The 14,590-nt window shown below is 36.8% G+C and overlaps 1 protein-coding gene across 1 annotated transcript; it reads left to right on the top strand.

Annotated features, from left to right (window-relative positions):
- The first annotated feature begins 601 nt into the window (after positions 1-601).
- LOC148026986 (sugar transport protein 7-like) lies at positions 602-3,848 on the top strand. The gene is made up of 4 exons (XM_087691527.1): positions 602-1,276; positions 1,713-2,041; positions 2,284-2,907; positions 3,200-3,848. The coding sequence occupies exons 1-4, from the start codon at positions 1,144-1,146 to the stop codon at positions 3,647-3,649; spliced, it is 1,536 nt and encodes a 511-aa protein (XP_087547653.1). The 5' UTR covers positions 602-1,143; the 3' UTR covers positions 3,650-3,848.
- Positions 3,849-14,590: the final 10,742 nt, after the last annotated feature.

Genomic DNA, 14,590 nt, shown 5'->3' with positions numbered 1-14,590 from the left:
TATAGTCTCTCTCCTAGTTGGTGGAGGTGGGGTCCAAGTCAAGTTTTGTTGTGTGTAGCTACTATACTTTTACTCTAGGTTTCTACTCACCCAAATTTATGGACTTGGGCTTGGCATGGCTCTAAGGTCACTTGTCCAAGCATAAGTATTTACTTATGGTGGACCCTCACAAGGCTTATGACCAAGAGAGAGAAAAAGGGTTTGAAGTGAGGGGAGCAAAGATAATCTAATCTTGAGTCACCACATCCAGTGTGCCCCTTCACAAGTATCTGTAGTGCATCAAGTATTTTGTAAACATGTCGAAGTTATGTATCTTCTGGAGTTTGAGTCGATGTGGACGTGAGACACACTAACCAACCTTACATCCACGACTGGTGCATGCTGAATCAATACGTGCATGCCATGGCTCTTAGTCTTTTTTTTTTTCGGGGGCTTGTAGTCTTTCCCATAGGTCATCGGCTCGCATGTAGTTGAAAGGGCTCTAATTAGAGAGGGATTAGGCCTTTTTTGTAAAAAGTTTATCAAGGAGGTGGAAGATGAGGTCATGGGGTGAAGATGCATGAGGTGGCTATATAAAGGGGAGGGGGTTCAGCCTCACTTGACTCTATCTCCCCAACCCTTGTCCCAAAAATCTCTCTCAATGTGCACCCTGCACACCTGCATATACCTTATAGTAAGCCCTATTATCATGACACACAAGCTAAAAAGGTCTCTCCTATTATGACACACAAAGCTAAAAAGGTTTCTCTTACCCAATATAAATACTGTAGCATACTATTAGTGCTGTACTTGCCACTGGCACTTCAAGCAAGGGGAGACTTCTGGTGTGCTATTAGCCAATCTCAGTCTCATCTCTCATCGTTTCTCCTCGATCATATCACTGAGAGAGAGAGAGAGAGCGAGCGAGCGAGCGAGAGAGAGAGAGCTCGTCCTCCTCTCTTCTTGCTCTTCTTCCTTTACATGATCAGGATGACGATAATAATGATGAAGCACGCAATGCTTTATCATACAAAGATGAAGATGAAGGCAATCACTAGGCCATCAGAATTCCCTTCTGTATGAGGCCAAGGGTCTCTAATTCATCATTGTCTACCTGAACCATATTCCTCCTTGGAAGCCCTGCACACACAGAGGCAGGACACCATGGCAGGATCTCTGACGGTTATCTCCGCTCGCGCCCAGCAGTATGAAGGCCACTTCACCATTTTAGTACTCTTTACTTGCCTCATGGCTGCCATGGGCGGTGCCCTGTTTGGATACGACATCGGCATCTCAGGTACACACCATGGCGCCGAATGCTCCTCTCTGACATCCGTGTTTATCTGCTGTTCCATCTGTTATGATGCTCAATCCTTTCATCACTGCAAGCAGAGGTTGCATTGCATTTTTTTTGTCTTGAAATAAGAATTTCTCAATTTCTACTTCTCTGTAGATTTCTGCACAATTAGTAATGTTCCTCTATCATACGTGTACTGATGTCGCTTCATTCTCTGCACATGTAATCATCGAATGATGCTAGATAAGTTTGAACAGTACTTGATTCTCTGGGCAATATTAATCTTCCTCTCATCATACATATAGCCATGTCTCGATTCTCTGCACATATGTAGTGATCATATGATGTTAAATTAGTATGAACATTGAGAGAGAGAGAGAGAGAGAGAGAGAGAGAGAGAGAGAGAGAGAGAGCTAACAGTAAGCATAACCAACAGGTGGTGTTGTTTCCATGAACGACTTCCTTCATAAGTTCTTTCCTGTAGTCTACAACCGGAAAGTAAACCCCCAGGCACAGAAAAATTCCCACTACTGTAACTATGATAACCAAGGGCTTGCGGCATTCACTTCATCCTTGTACATTGCAGGCCTCATCGCAACTTTTGGGGCATCGTACACGACCAGATCTTATGGTCGGAGGCCCACCATCCTGATTGCATCTGTCAGTTTCCTGATTGGTGCGGCTCTCAATGCGAGCGCTGAGAATTTCCCCATGCTGTTGATTGGTCGGATCATGCTTGGAGTCGGTGTTGGCTTCGGCAATCAGGTCAGTGGTATATACTGCCGATTCCTTGCAAAGATTAACAGGAATTTGGAGACCACTGCATGCATCACATGAATATGAGGAATTATATCAGTTTGGACTGTGATACTGACAAACAATGGCTTTGTTTTGAAAGTCTAAAACTATCTCTGGTTGGATCAGTTTGGACTACAATAGGGGAAAATGATAGCTTTCTTTGAAGTTTTTTAGACTTGCCTTACCTCTTCTATACTTGCAATCCACAGGCTGTTCCTCTTTATCTAGCAGAGGTTGCTCCTCCTCATTGGCGGGGTGGCCTTAACATGCTGTTTCAGCTTGCTACCACTGTGGGGATCTTCTGTGCAAATCTTGTGAATTATGGCACTCAGCACTTGTCATGGGGTTGGCGTCTCTCTTTAGGCCTGGCAGCAGTTCCCGGCACTATTATGCTTGTTGGTGGCTTATTGCTTCATGAAACACCCAATAGTCTTGTGGAACGTGGGTATGTTGAAAAGGGAAAGCATGTGCTTATAAAGCTTCGTGGCACACCGAATGTACAGGCAGAATTAAATGATATATCAGAGGCTAGCAAGATTGCTCAAGAAGTGAAACACCCTTTCAGAAACTTGCTAGAGAAGAGGAATCGGCCACAATTAGTGATGGCATTCTTTCTTCCAACATTTCAGATTCTCACTGGAATCAACTCGATTCTGTTTTATGCTCCTGTCATTTTCCAAGCTCTGGGTTTTGGAAGCAATGCATCACTCTATTCTTCCGTCTTGACCGGGGCGGTAATGGTGCTGGGCTCAATTATCACAATTGCTACAGTGGATAGGTTTGGCAGGCGAACACTCTTGATGACTGGTGGTGTATTGATGGTTGTATGTCAGGTACACCTTTAAACCTTGATTTCATGTGTTTCCCTTTCTTTACTATGGCAACATTGCTTTTGAACCATCCTCTTGTGGGTTGGTTGCCTTCTTTCATGATAAGTTATACCACAGAGCTAAATCTAGCATGCAGTATAGTTCTTTTACTTTTTCTAAACTGGCTCCTTGATTTCAAGAGCTTACTGCTGGTTGATGATTTATGCTGCAAAGCTGAAGCTAGCTAATCTGCTGAGGGATGACTAATTCTAGAAAATCAAGGAATTTGTGATTGAATTTTGGGGGATTTTGGCAGGTGATTATTGCGGTCATTCTTGCATCAGACTTTCAAGATGGCAAACAACTATCCAAGGGATTATCAGCTGCAGTGACACTTTTCATCTGTCTGTTTGTCCTAGGGTTCGCAACATCTTGGGGCGGCCTAGGGTGGGTTGTGCCAAGTGAGATATTTCCACTGGAAGTTCGTTCAGCTGGACAAAGTGTTGTTGTGTCAGTCAATCTTCTGTTTACCTTTGCCATAGCTCAAGCCTTCCTGTCTATGTTATGTGGATTGAAGTATGGCATCTTCCTGTTTTTTGCCTTCTGGGAAGCTGTCATGACACTTTTTGTGTACTTTCTACTACCTGAAACAAAGGATGTGCCCCTGGAGGAGATGGTATACGTCTGGAGAGCGCACTGGTTTTGGGGTAAGTTTATAGTCACCCCTGACATTGAAGCTCCTACAGGTTACCCTGTCAAGAATTAGGTGGATGAATCTGTAAAGGGCTTGTCTATTTCTACCTGGCTTTACCAGATTGTAAAAGAGCCACCACTATTGTCTTCATCATGTATGCAATGCATATTATCTTATTGTATGAAAAGAAGTCTTTACTTATCAAGAGACTCTTCTGATTGGTCTTATGCAATGCATATTATCTTATTGTATGAAAAGAAGTCTTTACTTATCAAGAGACTCTTCTGATTGGTCATGATAAATTCATCCGGTTCCATGATAGGCCCGGATTCTCCTCCCAGTGCTTCGCACCAGTCTTAGTCACTGATAGTTAAGGCACTAAGAATCATGGTGAAAGACCTCCAAAACCTTCCGGTAACAAGAGTAGTAGATGATATTGTAGTGTGAGTGAATGAGAGAGATTTTTATGGTTTCTTATCATCTTGTCTCGTGGGTTTGGCTTGAAAAACTTCATCAGGTCTAGACTCATTGTTATTTTAATGAAAGATGTCTAAGCACATGGTACATGAAGCATGTGTGGAATGGGAAAATTGTATGTTTAATTTGTTTTTTTGTGATTCCATCACCCATCCATGGAAAATGGAACATCTGGGTGTGTCAGTGTGGATTCCAACTTCTGTGTGTGACTTAGATGATGCAATTACCTTCCTATAATGGAACCTAAAAATCCTCCTTACAATGTAAGCCACATGACTATAGCAATAAAATGTTTCTTCATTTTAAATAGCATGCATCTTCCTGAAAGCAGAAATTAATAGTCCTCTTTCTCTTTGCCTTCAAATAACAACTGTTGTTCCATGATAGTGGAAGGATCTCCATGAGGGTCATTGTCCTCTCTACTCAATTGTATGTAAACGAGGATGCACTGTTGCATGTAAGAGCATTGCCCTTTTTTTTTTTTTTTTTTTTTGAGAGAGAGAGAGAGAGAGAGAGATTTGTGGATGATGATCAATGCACCACCTTAATGTGCCTCTCTCTATAGGTTTGTGGATGATGGGCAAAGAGGCATGTAGGTGGATGCACAATCAAGTAGGGGCTTTAGACAAGCCACATGTCACCCCTCAATAACTTTCAAGGGGATGTGGTCAAAAAAATGACACATGACTCCCTTGAAAAGCTTTCCTTAATAATAATAGATAGAACATAAAAAATTATTAAATAGATTATAGATTGATATCATCTATAAATAACCTATAAATAACATAATCCTATTATGTTAATGTACTAATATTAGTTATCACAATAATACTAATCACCTTAAAAATCATATGAATAAATTAATATGTTAGTAGTGATAATGTATTGAATAACATACTAGAATTATTAAAGATATTAATAAACACAATAATAATTTATATTAACGTATTATAATGATTATTATAATATATAATAACTATTTTTAATGATGTTTAATTGTTAACTCTTGGCATAACTACTAAGAGGTTCATACATATTTACTTTATTACAATTAATAAAAATAATTTATAGTATGATTAATAAGAAATATTTAATAGTGTTTCTTTTTCTAAAAATTCATGTAGTTTGTTGTTAGATAAAGCTTTATTTTAAATTAGAATTCTAATATCAAACCTATTATTTAAATATTACCAAGAAAATGTATGTCTAAGTTTAATATCCTTGAAGTTTTATTAATGACTTTATTAAAACATACGTAAATCAACTTTAATGTGAAAACATGCTATTCATTCAAATATTAGTATCAAAATTGATTAAAGTGTGAATATCCAAACTCATAAAATATTTTAATTATAAAATGTTAAAAGATTTAATAATGCTAATATTTTTATGTGTGTGTGCACATGTGCACGTGCACATGCACTCTCTCACACATAAGAAGCTCCCTCTCTTTGTACACATTGGTTCTTTATCAATTCCCTTCTCATCGCATTGCCACGTGTAAAGGGCCAAAATCTTCTGATAATAAGTAAAGATTAACCATGGCCAAGATATAATGATCACATAAATAAGGCCAAGAGTTAACAATTATCTATGGTAGAATATCTAATGGTCATAATTGTGCTAATGAAAAAATGTATTTACATATTTTATATAGTAATATTCAAAACCCACTAAAGACCTTGAAAGCACTCATGTAAGATGCATTCTCTTTCTTACAAATAATCTACTAAAGAACTTGAGAGCAATCTTGATGCTTTTCCTTATTACAACCTCTGCTCATAGGTGTCTTCTATACATTCATTATAGTATCTTGGCCCACCATGGATCCTCTTATTTTGGATTGACCAAAACCTCTTCATTACAACCCCTATAAGCTTCACTACCCGTATCTCCCAAGTTTCATCACTCCCAAACCTCCTTCAAATCTTTTTTTTTTTGAGAAAGCATTATTGTAAATTTGTATTAATAGAGCTAAATAATTTAAAATTAAGGGACTCAACCGCCTAATTGGGTGGTTGTTTTTCCCAAAGCACCCAACTAGTAGAAAATGCCATTTGATTCTTAATGCATTTCTCCTTTTTAGCAAAAAGTGAGCGTCTCTTTACCCCTCTAATTGGAAAAATGGGAGTGTTCTAACTTGGAGGGGGTATGCTATCAGTGGCATCACTAGCACATTCTCATTTTTATCCAAGGGTATACAATAATCCACTTGTGCATCAATGAGCTTCCCCTTTACCCTTCCAGCTGAGATATTTGAGGTGCTTCTATCTTGCTAGGGGGTGCTTTATTTGGGCTCTTCATAGGGGGCATAAGCAGGTTTTTTGGGTCTAAGACTCCATGGCCTAAGTATTGCAAAGCTAATGGGATCTCTATGGCTTCCCTCTCCTTCAACTTCAATACAACGCCTTTTCTTTCTTGCTTATATATACTTTGAGTTGCTCAACCACCCTCTTTGCCTCCTTTTTTATCCCATCTTCAATACATGCTACTCAAAATGTGATATTAGACTAGTTAGACTTTTACATTTACCTAAAAATACACTAGCATTTGTGTCATTCAACAAATTCTAGAGATAAGTCCTTCTTACACAAGTCCCATTATGGCTAATTTTGAGGGAAACAAGCCTTTTAATCAGTATTCACTAATGTCGAGATTAGTGAAGAGGCCAATCGAATAGTACCATGTGTGCTCCAATGTAACATTTGACTCTCTACTAGTTCAGTCAAACTTCTTCTAACACTAGCAAAAAGGTGAAAGGATGCCTCCAAACTTATCCTCACGAGGCAATTCCAACAAAAGAACTTATGCTTCATAATGAAAAAATTTCAACTCCTTTTTATTACTTTTAGCTCCTTGATGCGAATTTTTGAAAAGTGGGTCCTCCAAAGTCACCTAAGGAATAAAAAATTAAAATACATTTAATTTTAATCTTGAAGTAAGAGATATTTTACAGGCTTTTGTAATAAACACCCTTTATGTGCATTCATTGCATAGCTCTCATTATTTTGGTATCCAAACTCCTTTTCACATTACCTCTACTTATTCCAACCTCATTTCTCTTCAAAACTTCAGAATTCTTCTGTGACTTCTTCTAGGATGGACATAAAATTCTATACAAACATGTATATGCTACAATACAAGAGAGCCTGATATGTAGTGCCCAACAACCTACAAGCTCCATGATTGGATAACAATGCTTCTCTCTTGTAAACATCCTCACAAGTCCAACAAAAAAAGAGAGAAAATGTAAGTTTGCACTAAAAGAGACAAATTCTAGGATTTATATTACATGTTAAAAAATGGTATGCAAACATTTAATGTGCGTATGCTACAAAGGATCTTCACTTGGTGCTTTCCATGTAGCAGTACTTCCCATCTCACTATAAGGCAATGAAATTTACCTTTGGAATGGCAACCATTGGAGTTGCAAGTATATTCAATGTCATGCATATTGAATTTGGCAATCTTGTCTACACCCTGATCATCTCTCATCCTACTTCATTGAAAATAATCTATATTTTTAATTTGTAACTTATATTGTTCCAACAAATGCACAAGCATTTGAAAGGTTGGAAAAATTTCCTTCACTTGATTTCAATGGAGTGACCATTAGGATAAGCCTAAAGATGCAACCATCCAGAGCTTTAAGCTAAATGTTATAAAAAGCGTTCAAAGTTCTACGAAGATTGGAAAAATATAAAGGAGAATCAATTTATCTTGGTTCGTCCCAATTTATGTTTCTAGATTGATCTTTCAAGGCACATGTTTTCAAAGAACAAAAACAATGTGGTTGGGTAGGAAAATCTCCTCTAGCACATTTGTTAAAATCTTTGGAGTAGATTGAAAGTCAATATAGAAAGTAGACAAGGGTGATTTGTTTCTTTGAAATGTTCTAGTGACCTTGCAACTAATACTTCCCAATCCAAAGTGGAACTAGAAAAATCACACCCCTATCTCTATGAATGAATGAATCGACTCCACATGGGTACAAAGCCATAATACCTCAACAAAATGGGATACAAGCACTGATGGTAGTAGCATCATCAACTCAAATCTTGCCAAGAAGAGCTCCTCTCAACCATTGTCTCCTATACTCTTGAAACTTGAATTGGTCACAAGATCCTTCATAGAAATTGCACAAGAAATAGCTCAAGGATGGGGACTAAACAATGAATCATCAATCTTGAGAGCTCGATGTTATGATTAAGTCACTTACTTGCACTTACACACATGCTCATGTGGGTATTTGTCACTAGATTGATTGCTTATTATGCATTCTCTATTTAATAAATTTATGACAATGAATTAATGACTCACTTTTCTTTAAGTGTTGATGATGATCTAGCATGGCCACGAGACCATTTAGAGACCAATATTCCTAGTGCATCCCTTAATGGGGTGATCAGAGCACTGTGATGGGGATATCTAGTACATGCAATACAAGTTATGAAAGAATTGTCTGCCACGTGTAAGAGTATACACAAGAACCAAGGAGTTACACATAAATGAAGACGAATTAAGTTCTAAGAAGAGGAAGTGCATTAGCATTGTGTATATGTATTTATGTGTGCATCTGGGAACACCTGGGAATGTTTACTTGTGTGTAATGAGCATTGCATTCATTTGGGGTCATCCTCTCCCTTACAAGTCAAGGTTTAAGGTCTTTTCTTTCATTAAGATAGACGAGAGAGATAATTCTCTCACTAAGAAAGACAAGAGACATGATCCTCTGGAAGTGAGGAGAGAAGTGATTTTCTCTTTCTAAGGTCTAAAATGACACAAGCTTTTGTGTGGAAGTCAATCTTGAGGTTGAGGCCCAAGACAATTTAATGAACTCTCCTTAAGGGGTTGCATGGACCACAAGTTAAGAGTACAAGTTTGAGAAGCTGTGTTTTTAAAAAAAAGGACATGGCGAATCCATTTTTAAAATATATCGCGATTGAAAGACGATCTCTAAAAACGGCCTGCCAAGCTTATTGGAAACAACAAGATCTACAACTTTCGTACTGGAAGTTTTTTCATTTGAGCAACACACAGAGAGATATCTCGAAATTGGTGCTATAGAGTAGGTCCTGGAACAACCACATCTTGCATGAAGATCAAATCAAGTCTCTCTCCAATAAGAGAAGCTTTTGAAAGCCTATAAAAGAGGAGGCTCTCCTTGGGTGAGAGAGAGGGGAAGAAAGCATCACTTTGCATGCATCCAAGATGAGAAAAGAAGGTGCAAGTGTTGCAGAAGCTCTGATCAAGTGTTGTGGAAGCTTTGCTAAAATCAAGTTCCAAGAGGAGAAAAGAAGGTGCAAGTGCTACGGAAGCTCTGCTAAAATCAAGCGCCAAGAGAAGAGCCCTACACATATTGTGTAGGAGAGAAGGAGACTCAAGAAGGATCAAAAGGTGCCAACTTCCAAGCTGTGCAAGTGTTAGCCGGTTATATACCATGCAAGGAAGCGTGATCTTGTCTCCAAGATCTACAACTAAGAACTGGTTTATGTGTAACGGAGGAGCTTGCTCCTTGTCAATAATATAACTCCACAAGGGGGGATTGGCCCATCTTCCAATCCCTAGTGTGTTGTCAATCTATCTCTCTCTCTCTCTCTACATCTTTCTTTTCTCTCATCTGTTCTCTCTCTATGCTAGCATAATATTCACCATATATATTTTAAGTATATAAGAAAGTCGAGAATGTATCTCAATATTCTACTAAATAGACATGAGTCACTATTAATGTTTCTAGCTACATGGAAATTGCATGAACACATTTGCATAGAGTACCAAGAATCATAGATGAATGCTTACAGACCATCCTTCAACACGTAGCCAAGACCTCTTAATCATTCCATCCTTCCATACAAAGCTTTATCAGAAAATTTCTTATCAGGTGAAAAGTCTAGAGCATAAAAGGAAAGAATAGAACATGTACAAAATGAAAGGAAAGAGTAGGTATGAATATGAATGGTACTCTCACCACACCTCCATTGCAAAAATAGGTTGCCATCATTTATCAAAGAAGAGCATTTGAAACCTCTACATGTGATTGGATAAGCCCAACTTACCCTTGGGTGGTTGCAACTATACAAGATGTCAAGCTGACAAACTCAAACTTGTAGCACCTTCTTTTGGAGTAGGATGGATCAAGGAGATGTGGTGTAAGATGTCATTAAATATCTAGTGTTGTTACTTGCAATGCACAACTCCTTGATACCTGTGCTACACTCCAATACAATCCCAATCTCTCCAAATGGCTTGTTTCATATAGCATAGAAACCTTATACTAAAGTTGTACGAAAGTGCATGTGCAATTCGACACTCGAGTATGGATGAGGCATGATAAGGACAAGGGAATAAGCACATAAATGATGAGGAGTAGAAAAAGGATGATTGGTACCTACAGAGGTAGTCAAATTCAATATTGCCAAGCTCTCAAGATTAACCTTGAGATAAATCTCAAGGATGACCATGCTCCAACCCACTCATGGGGCTTGAGTAGTAACGTGAATTAAAAAATGAACAATTCTCAAACCTCTTCACTTCACATGATATTAAACCTTATTTTTTGTGAAAGGAATATCCCCATAAACATTGCCATTTTTTAGTTTATAGGTTTCTTATACATTATGATAGGTAGCTTGATGCCTTGAGATTTGAATATTTTAAACTCCATACCCCAAGTTAGAAGGTCTCTTTTATAGAACATACCAATCACTTCACACAACCTTGATTTTTCATGCACACTACTCTATCCTATTGTAGAAATACTTTCTTTATTTTTGTTAAATGGATGTTTTCATAATAGAAGTGGCTCATGACCTATGAAGCATTATATTATACTTTCAAAGGTCTTGGAATGAAACATAAACTAATTTTTGCTAGCTTTTCATGGGAAAAAGTCCATTGAAAAAATTTTACAGCTTCAATATCATCTCTCGTACTTTAGATTTTGCCAATTCCAGTGCTCATGTCCCATATGTTTGTTGTATGGGCACCGCTTATGGAACCTCTACATCAAACATTTGTCAAAACATGACATAGACCTATGATTAATTTGTCAAAACACTCTCTCCACTGTGAAACTTTTCATATCTACTATCACTTGAAAATGTTAGATGCTTCACTAATAAAGCATTTTTATTTTAAACTTCCAAGATTCTAATGCCTTTGATTGTGCATTCATGATTAAAATTTAAGACAGGTGTGAACTCCAAAATTTTATGATGACAAATTATTAGCCCCTTTCTAAAATCTATAATGTGCTTATCATGAGATTAAGACAGTTTTGTTCAAAAGCTTGAATTTGGTCAAAAAATATGGCATACGTATTCCCCTCTCCAAGCACTATTACTCTCCAAATTAAATAGATCATTAGCTCCATACATAATGTCATCAAGTTTTTGGCAACCCATGAACTTTTCCATAATTATTACATTATTAGCCTTCATGTTTGACATGCATGCCACATTTTTATTATATTATATCAATGGTTTGACTATGTACATTCAATTAGCACCAATAGAATTTAGAGCCTTCCCTACTTTAGAAGGTTGTTGATTACCATCCCAAATATATTAGCATTTCTACTTTTTGGTTCTATTTCCTAATAAGGCATAGTACAAGCATGTTTCTCATGTCATAGACTTAAAATAAAGATCTAGAATGAGAGTGAAGGCCTTTTAATCTTGTAGGTTATGAAAATTCAAAGTAGCAACAAAGGCTCCTTGGTAATATCAAATACAAGAAAGGTTCTTTAGGCAAAATTTTCACCCCGGAACACACACATCATGATCTTGCATATCCAAAATCTTAGTTATCTTCAAGAGTTTCCCTTTATTAACAATGACTTTAGATGAACTAGAAGTGTAATCATTACAATAGGAAAAGCAACTACTTTGTTGAAATTCCTTCTAAAGCCAAAAAAGCTACTCGTTTCAAAAGTCATTGTATTTTGTAATTTACATGAACTTTTTTAGCATCCATTCACAAACCTACTACTAGTAGAAATTCAACCACTTACGATTGTTAAAGGTAGTTCTTGAGATGATTCTATCATTTACAACATGCATGCCATAAGCATGTTTTTCTTTGTGTGGGAAATTAAAACACAAGATTCTCAAGAGATCACAATGGTCACATTCTAGTATATCTTCATGAGAGAGACGTGCTTATATATTTGTGTGTGATATATATATATATATATATATATATATATAGATATATATATGTATGTATGTATGTATATGTATATATGTTGATTATAAAGCCTTGTATGGTCCTCCTATATATTACGTGTCTATTTTGCTACATTAACATACAATAGGATTTTTTACCACAAATGCATCATAAGCTAGAATATCAAACCAAATTATGTGTGGATATATGTTAACTTAAAAAATTGTTAAATAGCTAGATAGTTGATGCATTAGCGAAAACTTTGAGACTTTATATTTTAAAGCACAAAAGTAAAGCTTATGTATCCAATTGTCCATGCTATCTAGAATTTCCAAAGAGGGTGCATTAATTTACATACATACTACATGTTTAATATGTAAGTAAAGCTTATGTCTCCAGTTGTTTATGCTATCTAGAAATTTCAAAAGAGGGTGTATTACTTTACTTACATACTACATAATTCATGTTTAGTAGTTTTTTGTTACAAGTCGCAATCATACGAGTTGCATTCTTAAACAATCACTTTGCTATTAAAGGGTTACAAGCAAAGTCTTCATGCTTTTAAGGAACCATATATCACACACACATGCATTACACACACCACATGTGCACACACATGTCACATCTAACAAATGCATATTAAGTTCAACCATTACATTTGTTTCTAAAGAGATTATAAATACTGTTATGTAGTCAAGTGATAGTGTATAAACTACCTTTATATAAAGAAGCTTGAAGGACCATGAGCACCTATTCATGTATTTACACATTATTGCCATGATTTTGTTTGTTGGTGCTTCTAAAGGCAAGAGTATTGGCTCCATTATGGTGACATTGAGCTAAAGTTTCATCAAGGTCAACCATGATAATTGTTAAATTGCAAGCACCATAAGCAATACAAAAGGTTGGAATGAGCACATATAAGCTTTCTATGGTTCTTTGTTAAAGCATTGAATACAAAGGCTTATGTATACCTACATATAAGCTTCTAAAATTGCAAGCCCCATAAGCAATACAAAAAAGTTGGAATGAGCACATATAAGCTTTCTATGGTTCTTTGCTAAGCATTGAATAGAAAGCCTTATGTATACCTACATGTGCATGTTAGTATATGAAAGGTGCTTGCTTTCTTTGCCCTAGAGCATATTCAAAATTCAAAAAAGGGGTTAGAAGGGGAAAGGAGCCCTCACAATTCTACAAATTAAGTTGTAAGTCCATAAAAATATGCATTATTATTTAGATCTTAGTAAGAAAAGATACATGTAAGGTTCAATGGAGATATATATACCCAAACACCACTCTTAGTAAGGGGCATGTCTTCTTGGACATTGCTCTCTTTAGTGCTGATGCAATCAAAATGTTCTCTAAGCATATATATTTTTATATGTGTGTGTTTGTGTGTGTGTGTGTAGCTATGCGTGCGCACACACGCACGCACACACACACACACACACACACACACACACACACACACACACACACACACACACACACACACACACACACACACACACACACACACACACACACACACACACACACACACACACACACACACACACACACACACACACACACACACACACACACACACAGTTTGTGGCTCAACTAATTTGTGGAGCCACAACTAGCTATCAAAAGTATGAGCCACATATTGCGGAGGTTGAGATATATAGTTTTAACTTTTAAGGGTTATCTTTATTTCAAAAATATCCACCAATAATTTCTTTAGAGCATCAATCTCATACTTTTTTTCATGATAGCTATCAACATATCATTCACATAAAGGATCAATACTATCAAGCTACCATCTTTAGCATTTTTATTGTATAAGTAGTGGTCTGTCTCACTTCTCTTATAGCCATGAGATTACATAAAGGCATCAAACTTATTATACCATTCTCGGGAGCCTACTTTAATTCATAAAGGCTCTTTTTTAGCTTATAAACAAACTTTTCTTTGCCGCTAGCTCCCACAAAACCTTGTAGCTACTATGTGTAGATCTCATCATGAAGGTCAATGTGCAGAAATGTTATCTTGACATCCAATTATACAAGGTCCTATCAATCACAATGGCTAGGTATAAGATGTAAGAGACTTTCATTTTTCCATTATTCAGTTAATCAAGATAATATATTTCATCTCACCTTCTCTTGCAACTTTCATGGCTTCTCTCTCTATTTCGCTCTCCATTTCTAGTCTTTCTCTCTCCTTTATAGTCTTCTCTCTATTTTTTTTCTCTCCTCTCAATCCCCTTCCTAACAATTGGTACTTGAGCATAGGTCTCTAGTCTAATCTCTAGTTACATTTCAATCATATTTCTCCCATTTTTAAGTTAGAAAATCCATGGCCACTCAATAACAGCAACTA

This window comes from Lygodium microphyllum, chromosome 13, assembly GCF_053477565.2.
Source record: "Lygodium microphyllum isolate KBCC chromosome 13, Lygodium_microphyllum_v1.1.10, whole genome shotgun sequence".
Classification (NCBI taxonomy): domain Eukaryota; kingdom Viridiplantae; phylum Streptophyta; class Polypodiopsida; order Schizaeales; family Lygodiaceae; genus Lygodium; species Lygodium microphyllum.
This window is presented reverse-complemented; position numbering and strand designations above follow the sequence as displayed.